This window comes from Hyla sarda, unplaced genomic scaffold (assembly GCF_029499605.1).
Source record: "Hyla sarda isolate aHylSar1 unplaced genomic scaffold, aHylSar1.hap1 scaffold_81, whole genome shotgun sequence".
In the NCBI taxonomy this organism is placed as follows: Eukaryota; Metazoa; Chordata; class Amphibia; order Anura; family Hylidae; genus Hyla; species Hyla sarda.
In genome coordinates, this window is record NW_026610836.1 from 380,585 (window position 1) to 397,819 (window position 17,235).

The 17,235-nt window shown below is 43.8% G+C and overlaps 1 protein-coding gene across 1 annotated transcript in view; it reads right to left on the reverse strand.

The window, feature by feature from the left end:
• LOC130347123 (RNA polymerase-associated protein LEO1-like) overlaps positions 1–16,025 on the reverse strand; it is a 54,635-nt gene extending 38,610 nt beyond the window's left edge. The window contains exon 1 of the mRNA XM_056554609.1: positions 16,000–16,025. Within this exon, the coding sequence (XP_056410584.1) occupies positions 16,000–16,025 (26 nt within the window). The remainder of the gene's footprint in view (positions 1–15,999) is intronic.
• Between the last annotated feature and the right edge of the window lie 1,210 nt (positions 16,026–17,235).

A 17,235-nucleotide genomic window follows, 5' to 3' on the forward strand; every position in this document is an offset into this window, starting at 1 on the left:
AAAAATCAATTCTTTCACTTTTACGGCCCACTGTTCAAAAAAACATGTGAGGTGTAAGTACTCACTATAACCCTTGTTACATTCCTTGAGGGGTGTAGTTTCTAAAATGGTGTCACATGTGTGGGGCTACTGCTGTTCTTACACAATGGAGGCTATGTAAAAGCACATGACCAACGACCAATTCCAACAAACTTTTCACTCCAAAAGCCCAATGGTGTTCCTTCTATTCTGAGCATTGCAGTGTGCCAGCAGAGCACTTTACATCCACATATGGGGTATTTTCTTTTTTTGGGGGCCTTTTGCCCTATTAACCCAAGTGAAAATGAAACATTTGGGGTAATACTATCAATATAGTGCGAAAAATAAATTGTTTTACTTTTACGGCCCACTGTTCAAAAAATCTGTGAGGTGTAAGTACTCAATGTAACCCTTGTTACGTTCCTGAAGGGATGTAATTTCCAAAATGGTGTCACATGTGGGGGGTTCCTGCTGTTCTGGCTCCATGGGAGGTTTGTAAATGCACATGGCCCCGACTTCAATTCCAGCAAAATTCTCTCTCCAAAAGTCCAATGGCGCTCCTTCTGTCCTGAGACCTGTAGTGCGCCAGCAGAGCACTTAACGTCCACATATGGGGCGTTTTCTTAATCGGGAGAAATTGGGATTCAAATTTTGGGGTCCATCTTCTACTATTACATGTGAAAATGAAAAATTTGGAGTGGCACCATAATTTGTGTTCAAAATCAAATTTTTCACTTTTACGGCCCACTGTTCAAAAAACCTGTGAGGTATAATGTCAAATTAAGAAAACATTAATTATCTATGGTGGAGAATTATCATCCAGGCTTTTTATATAAAAAAAATATATTATTTATTGACTATTGAATGAAAATTACAGTTTACATACATAGGTATATTGTCTCTAAGTAAAATTAACAATATTAGACTAAATAAACACTATGTAGGAGATCCTTAAATAATAGAGGCAGAATAATCTTATCTCACCATCTTAGGCCTAATAAGTTCATATAACATGGTGGATTCATCTTGAAATGTCCATTTAAGATGGCCTCCTCCTTCTTCATCCAGACGTCCTCATGTGTCCTCCTTCAGGCTGGCTTGGTCTGGCTTGGCCCCGCCTCCTTCCTTCATTAGTTCAGCTTTGAAGTCTTGAACTTATATATCACTGACTAAACTCTGATTGGATGTTGAACACTTCCTTACAAGCTAAAGATTCTATTTTGATTTGCTTATGTAAGCACATAGTTATTGTATACAGTTATGGTCATAAAATACTTGTTAGCTTAGCTATTCTATCTATAGGATTCCGCTAGCTCAACTTATATATTTAACTTGTTTCCAAAGGTCAGTTCAGCCATCTTGATTTCTATACCCTTGCTCAATTACCTTGATCCACAGATTACAATGATATTGTATATATAAAAAAAAAAAATACCTTACCACATCTCATAAAATTTTACACACTGTAACCCTTGTTACATTCCTGGAGGGGTGTAGTTTCCAAAATGGTGTCACATGTGGGGGGTTTCTGCTGTTCTGGCACCATGGGAGGTTTGTAAATGCACATGGCCCCGACTTCAATTTCAGCAAAATTCTCTCTCCAAAAGTCCAATGGCGCTCCTTCTGTTCTGAGACCTGTAGTGCACCAGCAGAGTCTTTAACGTCCACATATGGGGTGTTTTCTTAATCAGGACAAAATGGGCTTCAAATTGTGGGGTCCATTTTCTCCTATTACCCCTTGTAAAGAACAAAATTTTGGGGTTAGACCATCATTTTAGTGTTATAAATCAAATTTTTCATTTTCACATCCAACTTCAACCCAAAGTCGTCAAACACCTTGTTACGTTCCTTGATGGGTGTAGTTTCCCAAATAGTGTGCCATGTGTTTTTTTTTTTTTTTTTTTGCTGTTCTGGCACCCTGGGGACTTGCTAAATGCAACATGCCCCCCAAAAACCATTTCAGCAAAATTCTCTTTCAAAAAGCCAAATTTTGCTCGTCTTCCGAGCATTGTAGTGCGCCAGCAGAGCACTTAATGACCACATATGGGGCATTTTCTTAATAGGAGAAAATGGACCCCAAAATTTAAAGCCCAATTTCTACCTATTACTCCTTGTGAAAAATAAAACATTTGGGGTAACACCATCATTTTAGTGTTAAAAATCAAATTTTCCATTTTCACATCCAAATTCAATGCAAATTCGTCAAACACCTGTGAGGTGTTAAGGCTCACTATACCCATTGTTACTTTCCTGAGGGATATAGTTTCCAAAATAGTATGCCAAGTGTTTTTTTTTTTTTTTTTTGCTGTTCTGGCACCCTGGGGGCTTCCTAAATGCAACATGGCCCCCAAAAACCATGACAGCAAAATTTGTTTTCAAAAATCCCACAGTTGCTCTTTCTTTCTTGAGCCATGTTGTGAGCCCACAGAACACTTTATGTGAACATATGAGGTATTTCCATACTCCAGAGAAATTAGGCTACAAATTTTGGGGGGGCTTTTTCTCCTTATACCACAAAATTGGGCTACAAGAACATGTTAGTGTAAAAAATGCTGATTTTGATTTTTCTCCCCCACTTTGCTATTCTAAATTCAAAGCTTTCTGAATGTCACTCTCTGCTTGCAAGGAAAATGGATATTCCAAATAAATTATATATTGATTCACAAATACAATATGTTTACTTTATGTTAACATCATAAAGTTTACATGTTTTTACTTTTTGAAGACATTAGAGGGCTTCAAAATATAGCAGCAATTTTCACGAAAATGTCAAAATCTGAATTTTTCAGGGACCAGTTAAGTTTGAAGTGGATTTGAGGGGCGTTTCTGTGAGAAATACCCCATAAATGACCCCATTATAGAAACTTCACCCCTCAAAGTATTCAAAAGGACATTCAGAAAGTTTGTTAACCCTTTATGTGTTTCACAAGGATAGCAGCAAAGTGGAGGAGAAAAATCTAAATCTGCATTTTTTACCCTAACATGTTCTTGTAACCCCATGTTTTTCATTTTTAAAAGTGGTATTAGGAGAAAAAGCCCCCCCCAAAATTTGTAGCCCAATTTGTCTTGAGTATGTCAACCTCATATGTTGACATAATGTGCTCTGCGGGCTCACAACATGACTCAAGAGGGAAAAAGCAACTGTGGAATTTTTTAAAGCAAATTTTGCTGTCATGGTTTTTGGGGGCCATGTTGCATTTATGAAGCCCCCATGGTGCCAGAACAGAAAAAAAAAAAAAACACATGGCATACTATTTTGGAAACTAAACCCCTCAAAGAATGTAACAAGGGGTGTAGTGAGCCTTAACACCTCACAGGTATTTGACAACTTTGTGTTGAAGCTGGACGTGAAAATGGAAAATTTTATTTTTAACACTAAAATGATGGTTACCCCAAATTTTTCTTTTTCAAAAGGGGTAATAGGAGAAAATGGACCTCAAAATTTGAAGCCAAATTTCTTCCGATTAAGAAAATGCCCCATATGTTAAAGTGTAGCTCCCACCAATTTTTTTTTCTGTCCCTGCCTATTGCCCATCTATCCCTAACCCCTCCCTGTTTTAATTTTTTTTTCTTACTATATTAAAAATGCTTTTTTGTCTGTCTGGTAGTGTGCTCACTACCAGGCAGACTTCCCCAGCAGGCACTGATGCCTGCTGGGGGGGCCCACTTCCGCCCTTAGTTCATCTACACAGGGTGCCTCCAGCTATTTTACCACTACAACTCCCAGCTTGCCCTGACATCTATTGGCTGTCAGGGCATGCTGGGAGTTGTAGTAGTGAAACAGCTGGAGGCACCCTGTGTTGAAGACAATAAGTCGGGCCATGGGCGCAGTGCCGCGCTACCCCGCCCCCCCCCCCCCATGTTAAAACCCCGAACCCCGCTCTCCCCCAACCCCCGTGTTAAAACCCCGATCCCCCTAAAGATATATCTGCCCTAAACATACTTACATGCCACAGAGTCCTGCAGCAGAAGCGGCGTGCTGCTGGGGCAGAAGCAGCGGCGACATGTGCGGGAGGAGTGGCCTCCCGGCCAGTGGCCAGGGAGCCAATGCGCTCGCTCCCGCCTGTCTGATTGACAGCTGAATGAAGCGCAGGCTGAATGAATTCGGACCGATTGCCTGGCCGGCATCGGTATGAATTCAGGTGTGACGTCACGCCAACCTGCAGCCTCCCATGGAGCCAGAACAGCAGAAACCCCCCACATGTGACAACATTTTCGAAACTAGACCCCTCCAGGAATATAACAAGGGTTACAGTGAGTACTTACACTTCACAGTTTTTTTGAACAGTGGGCCGTAAAAGTGAAAAATTAGATTTTTTGGACTATATTGATAGTGTTACCCCAAATGTTTCACATGGGGTAATAGGGCAAAAGGCCCCCAAAATTTGTAGTGCAATTTCTCCTGAGAAAGAAAATACCCCATATGTGGATGTAAAGTGCTCTGCGGGCGCACTGCAATGCTCAGAATAGAAGGAGCGCCATTGGGCTTTTGGGGTGAAAAGTTTGTTGAAATTAAAGTCTGGGGCCATGTGCGTTTACAAAGCCCCCATTGTGCAAGAACAGCAGTAACCCCACACATGTGACACCATTTTGGAAACTACACCCCTCAAGGAACGTAATAGTGAGTATTTACACCTCACATGTTTTTTAAAGACTGAATGATTTTGATTTTAAGACTGAATTGTTGGTATTAACCAAAACATTTTTTGTTTTATAAGTAGTAAGAGAAAAAAATCTCCACAAAATTTGTAGCCCAATTGCTCCAGAATAAGAAAATACCCCAAATAAGGCAGAAAAGCACTATGCGGGTGCAAAACAGGGCTTAGGAGTGAGACAACACCGATGAGATTTGAGGCCTAAAGTGGTGATTTGAACTGCAATGGTTGAGGTTCTTATGTAAAATCTAAAAAAAAAAAAAAAACCCCGGCAAGTGACCACAATTTTGAAACTACACCCCTCTAGGAAGGTAACAAGGAGTACAGTGAATACTTACACCTCACAGGTTTATTGAACAGTGTGCCATAAATTGAAAATTTTTATTTTTGTTACACTAGAATGCTGGGGTTACCCAATTTCTAACATTTTCAAAAGGGTTAATGGGAGAAATTGGGTTACAAATTTTTGAGGGCTTTTTCTCCTGACTATGGAAATACATCCACATATGGGGTAACGTGCTGGGCGGGTACACAACAAGGCTCAGAAGTCATAGAGGTCTTTTTTAATTTGTGGCCTATGGCATATCAGTAGCTGACGGTTACATACATTCAGAGGAAAATACAAAAATGAAACACCCACATGTGACCCCATTACAGAAAGTACCCACCCTGAGGAATGGGTATAGGGGTAAAGAGGACATTTTGAACGCACGGGTGTTTCCTAAATTTATTTTCCAGGAATGGATGAAGGGTAGCTTTTGAAAATTGCAATTTTCAACCTATGCTCTGCTTCATCTTTCTGGGAACAACTAACATGTGACTCCGAATTGTCGCCTGGAAATACGACAGAGCTCAGCGAGAACTCTTCGCATTTGAGGCGGATGTTTCTTACGGACCTAACAGTTACATACATTTAGAGGAAAATACAAGAAAGGAACACCCACATGTGAGATTACTACAAACAGTACAGCCCCTAGGGAAGGTGTATAGGGTGAAGTGGAGATTTGGAACAGACGGGTGTTCAATTTTAGTACTGATATGCCAGTTATATTCCCAGAATGATGACCCAGAGTATAGCCGAAAGTAAAAATTATGCCCGCCCCAAACCCTATGCTCTTAATAATCATTCTGGGAATGGCCGTCCCTATTCTGTTACCCCAAATGCGTACCCCTCTCAGGTGGGGAGAGAGCGCTGCGCATTTGAGGCAACTGCAAACCACCAATGCTGAGAAAAAAGGGAGAAAAAAAATATATATTGTCAGGGGTATTGGAAAATAGTAATTTTTTTTTTTTTTTGGGGGGGGGGGTGTTTGGCTTTAAAAAATTTTGGACTGGTCGAATTCTGGGGAATTAAAATCAGGGAAAAGAATTCAAATTTAGCGCTCCATGGAAGTGTGATACTCCCTGAAGCAATCCTTAATGCATCGGCCAGGATGATTGGGACAAGTGTCACACTGAGTGATGGTGTCCTTACGAATCCCCCTCTTGCGACATACTCATTTTTTTCTGAGATCGTCCCTTCTTTTCAATGTGGGGGACCTCCCTTGGAAAGTGTTGACCAGGGACAATCTGGGGAACCGAAGTTCCAGAGGTGCTCTGACCCGCTCCTTGGTGGTAACCAAAGATGAGGGCCTTTAGAACTACCTCTTGGAATTCCAGGTATGTCCCTGTGTTGCCAGCGTACAGGGACAGTACAAAAGAGTTGTACATGGCAACCTGTACCATGTAGACCGCAACTTTTTTGTACCATGGCCGTGTTTTCCGCATGGCGTTATATGGTTTGATGATTTGATCAGAAAGATCAACTCCCCCCATATACCAATTGTAGTCCAGGATACAATCGGGCTTGAGGACCGATCCCACAGTACCTCGCACAGAGACAGGGATGCTGCCGTTCCCATTAATTGTGGTGAGCATAAGGACATCCCTCTTATCCTTATACCTGACCAGCAACAGGTTTTCATATGAAAAGGCACGGGACTCACCCCGGGGGATAGGAATTTGGAGGGGATCGGAAGGAAGGCCTCTTTGATTCTTCCGGACTGTGCCACAAGCGAGCGTGGATCTGTCGGTGAGGGATGTGAAGAGTGGTATACTAGTATAAAAGTTATCCACGTAAAGGTGGTAACCTTTATCTAGCAATGGGTGCAAAAGGCCCCAAACGATTTTCCCACTAACACCCAGAGTGGGGGAACAATCTGGGGGTTCAATACGGGAATCTCGTCCCTCATACACCATAAACTTGCAAGTGTACCCTGAGGTACTCTCACAAAGTTTATACATCTTCACGCCACACCGCGCTCGCTTGGTAGGGATGTATTGCCGGAAGCTGAGTCTCCCCTTAAAGCTGATGAGAGACTCATCAATAGCGATGTCCCTTCCAGGGACATAGGCCTCCCAAAATTTGGCCCCGAAGTGATTGATGACCGGCCTGATTTTATATGCGGGATCAGTTCACGGGGGGGGGGGGGGGGGGGGGGGGGCGGATATGCCGCATTATCAGCATAATGCAAACATTTCCGAATGGCCTAGAACCGGGGACGGGTCATGGCCATACTGTAGAGCGGGGTCTGGTAGAGGACGTCCCTGCTCCAGTATTGCCTGACCTTTGGCTTTTTAACTAGGCCCATATGCAGCCCGAGGCCCCAAAAGGTCCTCATTTCCGCTGCACTGACTGGGAACCAACCACCGGGTCTAGCTAAAAAGGAGCCCGGGTGTGTGGCGACGAAATGTTTGGGCGTACAGGTTCGTCTGCTCAACCATCAGATTGACAAAGTCGTCACTGAAAAAAATCCTGAAATATGATTCCTGAGTTGCCGACAAACTTAGGAATCACAGGCTTGTGTTCCGTTGGCTGAGTCCAGACAAGTTCACCGGTACGGGGCACCAGTGAACTTGACTGGGGGGCTTAACTAGTATGAGCGCCAGGGAGACTCATACCAGCATGGGGCATAGGGTCAGGAGCAGAGGAGGTTTGCGGCCTCGCTTGGCGGTGTCTCCTCTGCCTTGGTGGCTCATCATCAGAACTAGATGATGAGGACCACGAGGAAATAAGGAAGCTGGGGTCTTCCTCGTCCTCTGAGGCGCTTTCAGTGTCGGAGGCAAGTATGGCATATGCCTCCCCCGCTGAAGATGCCCTGTGGGCCATTTCCCTACTCTAATGGGGGGTGAAGTGTATATATGTGGGGGGAAACTTTGTTGGTGTGTGTGCTGCGTGTGGTGTGGTGCAATACTTTTTGCCCTTACCTAACTAAACATACCCTAACAGAAAAAATTATAAACTAAAAAGAGAAAAAAGGGGAAAAAAAAAAACTTCTAGCGCCAAAAAAAAAACATTTACCTAATCAAGGGTGTGCGCACTGATTAGCGCTTAGTGGCGGCAATGAGCGCAGAAGTCAGTGGGGGTTCAGGCCACTCAGCCCAGAACAGTGGCTGGTGGCACGTACAGACTCCCACACAAAATACCCGAAAAAAAAAAAAAAAAAAACGCTTAACCCCGAAAAAATGCACCCGCTTGAACCCCCCCAAAAAACGCTGATCAGTGATAAGTCAGTGACAGCGGTGGGGCAGGCCACATACAGAGGTACGGTCCGTCCACACAGCACAGGCCTGCACAGCACAGGCCTGCTACTGGTGACACGGACTGCCTATTGGTGCAAAAAATTAATTAAAAAAGCCTCTATAACCTGAAAAAACGCCTGCACCACCAAAAAAAAAAACGCTGATCAGTACTACGGGACTGAACAGCGGCGGGTGGGCTTTAGCTAACGGTCTTTTATGGCTAAGAGGGCCTGGCCACACAAAAAAAAAAAAAAAGGTCTGCGCCCCCAAAAACCACTGGCGCAGACCGCATCTAAAACTGTCCCTGCCCAGATGGCACTTTTTGCACTGTGAGGAGGGATATACAGGACGGAGCTCCGCTCTGATCAGCACCAGATGTAAAATGGTGCTGATCAGAGCAGAGCATCGTGCTCCTGCTCTCCTCCCCCCTCTTCATACACTGTGATTGGTGCGGACACTACAACAAACTATAAATATATATAATTAATTAAACCGCACGGTCAATGGCGTACACGTAAAAAGATTCCTAAGTCCAAAATAGCGTATTTTTGGTCACTTTTTATACCATTAAAAAATTTATAAAAAGCTATCAAAAAGTCTGATCAAAACAAAAATGGTACCGAAACCGATACTTCAGATCACGGCGTAAAAAATGAGCCCTCAATCCGCCCCGTACGCTGAAAAATAAAAAAGTTATAGGGGTCAGAAGATGAGAATTTTAAACATATTAATTTTCCTGCATGTAGTTATGATTTTTTCCAGAAGTGCGACAATATCAAACCTATATAAGTAGGGGATCATTTTACCCATATGGACCTACAGAATAAAGAGAAGGTGTCATTTTTACCGAAAAATGTACTGCGTAGAAACGGAAGCCCCCAAAAGTTACAAAATGGCGTTTTTTCTTCAATTTTGTCGTACAATTATTTTTTCTTCCGTTTCGCCGTGGATTTTTGGGTAAAATGACTAATGTCCCTGCAAAGTAGAATTGGTGGTTCAAAAAATAAGCATCATATGGATTTTTAGGTGGAAAATTGAAAGGGTTATGATTTTCAAAAGGTAAGGAGGAAAAAACGAAGATGCAAAAACTGAAAAACCTTAAAGGGGTATTCCAGGCAAAACTTTTTTTTATATATCAACTGGCTCCGGAAAGTTAAACAGATTTGTAAATTACTTCTATTAAAAAATCTTAATCCTTCCAATAGTTATTAGCTTCTGAAGTTTTCTGTCTAACTGCTCAATGATGATGTCACGTCCCGGGAGCTGTGCATGATGGGAGAATATCCCCATAGGAGCTGGACAGCTCCCGGGACGCGAGTCATCAGAGAGCAGTTATGAAAGAAAACATCAACTCAACTTAGGAAGCTAATAACTATTGGAAGGATTAAGATTTTTTAATAGAAGTAATTTACAAATCTGTTTAACTTTCTGGAGCCAGTTGATATATAAAAAAAAAAAAGTTTTGGCCTGGAATACTCCTTTAACCCCTTAAGGACCCAGCAATTTTACACCTTAGGACCCGGCCATTTTTTTGCACATCTGACCACTGTCACTTTAACCCCTTAAGGACCGGGGGTTTTTCCGTTTTTGCATTTTCGTTTTTTGCTCCTTGCCTTTAAAAAATCATAACTCTTTCAATTTTGCACCTAAAAATCCATATGATTCTTATTTTTTGCGCCACCAATTCTACTTTGTAATGACGTCAGTCATTTTGGCCAAAAATCTACGGTGAAACGGGAAAAAAAATCATTGTGAGACAAAATTGAAAAAAAAAAAACGCTGTTTTGTAACTTTTGGGGGCTTCCGTTTCTACGCAGTACATATTTCGGTAACAATGACACCTTCTCTTTATTCTGTAGGTCCATACGGTTAGAATGATCCCCTACTTATATAGGTGATTTTGTCGCACTTCTGGAAAAAATCATAACTACATGCAGGAAAATGTATACGTTTAAAAATGTCATCTTCTGACCCCTATAACTTTTTTATTTTTCCGTGTATGGGGCGGTATGAGGGATCATTTTTTGCGCCGTGATCTGAAGTTTTTAACAGTACCATTTTTGCATTGATAGGACTTATAGATCGATATAAAAAGAGACCAAAAATGCACTATTTTGGACTTTGGAATTTTTTTGCGCGCACGCCATTGACCGAGCGGTTTAATTAATGATATATTTTTATAATTCGGACATTTCCGCACGCGGTTATACCATATATGTTTATTTTTACTTACACTGTGTTTTTTTTTAATTGGAAAAGGGGGGTGATTCAAACTTTTAATAGGGGAGGAGTTAAATGATCTTTATTCACTTTTTTTTTTGCAGTGTTATATATAGGGACCTATAACACTGCACACACTGATCTCTTATACTGATCATTATTATCCCATAGGGACCTATAACACTGCACACACTGATCTCTTATACTGATCATTATTATCCCATAGGGGGCTATAACACTGCACACACTGATCTCTTATACTGATCATTGTTATCCCATAGGGGGCTATAACACTGCACACACTGATCTTCATCATTGATCACTGGTTTCTCATAAGAAACCAGTGATCAACGATTCTGCCGCATGACTGCTCATGCCTGGATCTCAGGCACTGAGCAGTCATTCGGCGATCGGACAGCGAGGAGGCAGGTAGGGGCCCTCCCGCTGTCCTGTCAGCTGTTCGGGATGCCGCGATTAGCCGCGGCTATCCCGAACAGCCCGACTGAGCTAGCCGGGAACTTTCACTTTCACTTTTAGACGCGCGGCTCAGCTCTGAGCGCGCGGCTAAAGGGTTAATTATTAGAGGCGGGTCCCGGCTTCACTATGACGCCAGGCCCACCGTGATATGACGCGGGGTTACTGTGTAACCCCACGTTATATCAGAAGAGCAGGACCAAGGACGTACCGGTACGTCCTTGGTCCTTAAGGGGTTAAACATTAATAACTCTGATGCTTTTAGTTATCATTCTGATTCTGAGATTGTTTTTTCTTGACAAATTCTACTTTAACATAGTGGTAAAATTTGGTGGAACTTGCACCCTTTCTTGGTGAAAAATCACAAAATTTGATGAAAAGTTTTTACTTTTGGAGACACCAGAGGCTTCAAAGTTCAGCAGCAATTTTCAAAATTTTCACAAAATTTTCAAACTCACTATTTTTCAGGGACCAGTTCAGGTTTGAAGTGGATTTGAAGGGTCTTCATATTAGAAATACCCCACAAATGACCCCATTATAAAAACTACACCCCCCAAAGTATTCAAAATGACATTCAGTCAGTGTTTTAACCCTTTAGGTGTTTCACAGGTATAGCAGCAAAGTGAAGGAGAAAATTCACAATCTTCATATTTTACACTTGCATATTCTTGTAAACCCAATTTTTGAATTTTTACAAGGGGTAAAAGGAGAAAACTTTTACTTATATTTGTAGCCCAATTTCTCTCGAGTAAGCACATACCTCATATGTCTATGTTAATTGTTCGGCGGGCGCAGTAGAGGGCTCAGAAGCGAAGGAGCGACAAGGGGATTTTGGAGAGTACGTTTTTTCTGAAATGGTTTTTGGGGGGCATGTTGCATATAGGAAGCCCCTATGGTGCCAGAACAGCAAAAAAAACAAATAAAAAAAAACACATGCCATACCATTTTGGAAACTAGACCCCTTTGAGGAACGTAACAAGGAATAAAGTGAGCCTTAATACCCCACAGGGGTTTCACGACTTTTGCATATGTAAAAAAAAAAAAAAAAAAAAAAGTGTGTTTCCCCCCCAAATTTCACATTTTTGCAAGGGTTAATAGCAGAAAATACCCCCCCAAATTTGTAACCCCATCTCTTCTGAGTATGGAGGTACCCCATAAGTGGACGTCAAGTGCACTGCAGGAGCGCCACAATGCTCAGAAGAGAAGGAGTCACATTTGCAAACTTTGCTGAAATGGGGGGGACATGGTCCTATGGTAACAGGACAGCAAAAAAGCCCCCATATGGCATACCATTTTGGAAACTAGACCCCTTGAGGAACGTAACAAGGGGTGAAGTAAGCCTTAATACCCCACAGGGGTTTCACGACTTTTGCATAGGTAAAAAAAATATATAATTTCTTCACTAAAATGTGGGTTTTCCCCAAAATTTCACATTTTTACAAGGGTTAATAGCAGAAAAGACCCCCCAAAATGTGTAAATACATTTCTTTGGAGTAAGGACATGTGTTATTTTTGGATGATTTTGGCTCCGGGGGGGGGGAACACCAGGTCTTGGAGTGGGAGGTCAGTCAGGGGCCTTGAGCTTTTCATAGCAGCCAGGATGTGGGACCCCCCCCTCAAGGAGCGTTAATGGGTGGGGGAGCACTGAGCCCTAAAATAGGGGAACACTATGGGGGACAACAGGCCGTAACTGGGGTAGACAGGTGGGGTACAGAGGCCCGTAATATGGGGTACAGTGGGGCAGAAAATTATAAATCATAAAATAATAAAACAGAATATGTTCCCAGAATGATGACCCAGAGCATAGCCAAAACTAAAAAAAAAAAAAATATGCCCGCCCCAAACCCTATGCTCTGAGTCATCATTCTGGGAACGTGATGTGTGTGGCCGTCCCTAACCTGTTGCCTCAAATGCGCACCTGCTCAGGTGTAGAGAGAGCGCTGCGCATTTCAGGCAACATAAAAAGTCCCCGATGATAGTGACTCAGTGACCTATGACCCATTTTTTTTAAAAACACCCCCAGAGGTCTTATCAGGTATTTTTTTTTTCAGTTTTTTTGGGCAATTTAGTGATTTATGGTGGTTATATTTTGGAATGTACTCTGGACTTGGTACATTGGTCAAATTATGGAAAATTCAAATGAAAACGGAAAATGTAGTGCTCCATGGAAGTGTGATACTCCCTGAAGCAGCCTAAGCAGAGGCCCGGATTATCTGGGCAAGTGTCACACTGATACCTGGTGTCCTTCCGAATCCCCCTCCTGTAACACACTCTGCATTTTTTCTGGGATCGTCCCTTCTTTCCACTGTGGGGGACCTCACCTGGAAAGTGTTGGCCTGGGACAATCCTGGCGCCTATAACTCCAGACCCTTGGGAAGTCCGGCCTGATCTTTCCCGGTCAGCAAAGATCAGGAACCTTAGGACTTCTTCTTGGTACTGGAGGAATGTCCCTGTGTTGCCAGCTTACTGGGACAGTACAAAAGCGTTGTACATGGCAACCTGTACCAAGTAGACCGCAACTTTTTTGTACCATACCCGTGTTTTCCGCATGGCATTATATGGCTTGAGGACTTGATCTGAGAGATCAACTCCCCCCCATATACCGATTGTAGTCCAGAATACAATCGGGCTTGAGGACCGGTCCCACGGTACCTCGCACAGGGACAGGGGTGCTGCCATTCCCATAAATAGTGGTGAGTATAAGGACATCCCTCTTATCCTTATACCGGACCAACAACAGGTTATCATGGGTCAGGGCACGGGACTCACCCTTGGGGATAGGCATCAGGACCAAATTTAGAGGGAGGCCTCTCTGGTTTTTCCGCACGGTCCCACAAGCGGACGTGGATCTGGCGGGTGCATAAGGTCCCAAACGATTTTCCCGCTAACACCCATAGTGGGGGAACAATCTGGGGGTTCAATACGGGAATCCCGTCCCTCATACACTCTAAACTTGCGAGTGTACCCGGAGGTACTCTCGCAGAGTTTATAGAGCTTCACGCCATACCGCGCCCGCTTCGAGGGAATATACTTGCGGAAGATGAGTCTCCCCTTAAAACTGATGAGAGACTCATCTACCGAGAGGTCCCTGAGCGGTACGTAGGTCTCCAAAAATTTGGCCCCAAAGTTATCGATGACTGGTCTCACTTTGTAAAGCTGGTCATGGGCCGGATCACTTCGGGGCGGACATGCCTCATTATCTGCATAATGCAGGCATTTCCGAATCGCCTCGTACCGCTTCCGTGTCATCGCCATACTGTAAAGCGGGGTCTGGTATAGGAAGTCCCCGCTCCAGTAATGACGAGCACTTGGTTTTTAGTCCAGGCCCATATGCAGCGTGAGGCCCCAAAATGTCCTCATTTTCGCTGCATCAATGGCGCACCATTCATTGGACCTGGCCAAAAAGGAATCGGGGTGGTGGGCAATGAACTGCTGGGCGTACAAATTTGTTTGCTCCACCATGTGATTGACCAGGCTGTCACTGAAAAAAACTTTAAAAAGTCCAGATCAGCCATGTCAATCCGGATTCCGGGGCAGGGAAGTATGTACTGTGTGGTGCTTGGTGCAGAAAGTTTAACAGTAATAGGAAAATAAAAATAAAAAAAGCTGCGGCCCAAAAAAAATATAAAAATAGGGGTGGCAAACGCAGCTCCCTGAACCCCTAATAGGACCCGGGGTAAGGGATCAGACCCTAATAGGACCCTGGGGGACCTATTAGGGGGTCAGGGGGGGGATTTTTTTTTTATAAAATTTTTTTTAAAAAAAGCTGCGGCCAAAAAAAAAAAAAGGGGATGGCGCACGCAGCTCCCTGAACCCCTAATAGGATCCGGGGTCAGGGAACAGACCCTAATAGGACCCTGGGGACCTATTAGGCGGTCAGAGGGGGGGGTGCTTTCTTTTTATTTCACTTTTATTTCACTTTTTTTTTTAACTGATTTACTCCTACCTTTCCCGGCAAACCGCTGTCCCTATTCTAAGGCTCCTGAGGGGGCTCCGGAGCTCTGAGGGGGGATCCACGGCTTCTTCTCACTACTGCACCCGCTGACTGAACGAAGAGAGCGGGTTCAGCAGCAGGAAGGAGCCGTGAACCCCTCCTCTGCCGCTCTGCTATTAGCTGGACGATCGCCAGCCAATAGCAGCGTTGCTGGGGCGGTGACAGTACCAGCAACGGCAGGTGGTTGGCGGTGAATTGTACACCGCCGATCACCATTTATTTCTGGGTCATCGGGTCACAAGTGACCGGAATCGCCGAAGATCGCTTGTATGATTTTGCAAGCGATCTCCAGCGATCGCCGACATGCGGGGGTCCTGGGACCCCCCGCGGCATTTGCACGGCATGCTTGCTGAAGGATATCAGCAGACATGCCGTTCCGATCACTGCCCGGCGCGCGGCAGGGACCGGAATACGCCAGGGCGTCACAGGACGTCCTGGGTCCTTAAAGCCCAGGGTGTCAGGACGTCCCCTGACGTCCTGGGTCCTTAAGGGGTTAAGGTGAAAATGGGCTGAGTCCCTAAGGGGTTAAGAAGCGAGGATAAATGGAAATTCCAAGTGATCACGGAGAATTGAAAACGAGTAAAAAAAAAATAAAAAAAAAAGAGAGATAGAGGGCAGCGCCTTGTGTAACTGTGTGTGTGAGTCCAAATGGCAATTCACAGATAAGGCTGGGTTCCCAATACGTTTTCCCCCATATGGGAGCGCATACGGCAGGGGAGAGCTAAAAACTTGTGCTCCCGTATGCCTTTCTATGCGCTTCCGTATGTAATTCATTTCAATGAGCCGACCGCAGTGAAGCGGTCGGTCAGGTCGGCTCATTTTTGCCCCATATGCGCTTTTACAACCGGACCTAAAACCATGGTTTTAGGTGCGGGGGGGGAAAGCGCATACGGGGCAAAAATGAGACGACCGGACCGACCGTTTCACTGCGGTCGGCTCATTGAAATGAATTACATACAGAAGCGCAAAGAAAGACATACGGGAGCACAAGTTTTTAGCTCTCCCCTGCCATATGCGCTCCCGTATGGGGGAAAACGTGATGGGAACCCAGCCTAACAGATGCAGATGGACTCTCACCTTATTAGTAGCTTGAGTTCATGCATTTCACTGCTATGATAGGGAAGCTTTAGATGATGACCTTCTGCCCATCAGTACTTGAACTGGTATCTGCGGCGGGATCCTGAGGAAACAATTTGCAAGAAGAAAGAAAATGTACTGGATATGGCGCTGGTCTGGCTGGACTTCCCAGAGGAAAATTCTGGTAAAAGTATCAATTTGGTTTATTGAAACTGAGTACAGAACAATAACGCATTTCAAGGGTAAAATCCCTCTTCCTCAGATTGACATGCATTGATACTTTTACCAATATACAAGCCTCCAGAATTTTCCCTCTGGGAACTCCAGCCAGACCAGCACCATATCCAGTACATTTTCTTTCTTCTTGCGAAGAAATTGCAATTGCATTAAGTCTCTTAGGAGTATAATATAGGCGGAGGAAATTTAGATAGGATTAGGAGAACTCTAGCACTCACTAAAGTGGAGTTATAGGTTTTTTTTCCACCTCCTTCCATAGGACGGGGGTAAGGGTAGGGACATCAGTCACCTATTTTGTATAAGCGGTGACAACCGGACTCTGTCCCTCCAACTGAAAAGAAGACAGGCCTGAGTAGGTGGCTTGGAAAGGTCCGTGGTACCCAACAACTGCTCCACCCGGGAAAACTCAATGTGATTTTAGTACATACCTGGCAGGCAGTAATGGACATGCTTAGGAAGGATCTGCGCTTGTCTTGGGGATAAATGGCTATGTCATGAGATTAGCATAACACTGTGGCTAGCTTTTTGTGAACTGGTATTTCCTTTTTGAGTTTTATTCTTTTGCCTACAAATCCCATAATTCCATTTTCCTCCCTCTCACACATCAGCCACTCCAACCATTGAAACATAAATGAGCTGCATCCATTCAAAAGACCTGTGGTTTTCAATCAGGGTGCCTACATTTGTTGCATTAGTTGCAGATTGATCTCTCTCCCACCAAACGATCCCTCCATCCATTGAAGCAGACAGGCTCCCTGTCATCAGCTGACTAGTGAGGTTAGGTCTCGGCCGCATTGCAAGCTGGGAAAAATCTGAGACAACTGTCATTTTGTATGCTGATTAAAATAAATAAATATTGGGGTGAAAATCCCAGAAGAATTGTGAGAAAACCGTCACACACAGGTACAGACAATATATTATGGACTACACTAACTTTACAGCCCCTGTAGCATAGTCAAATGAAAGAAAAAAAATCCTGGAATACCCCTTTAACCCCAT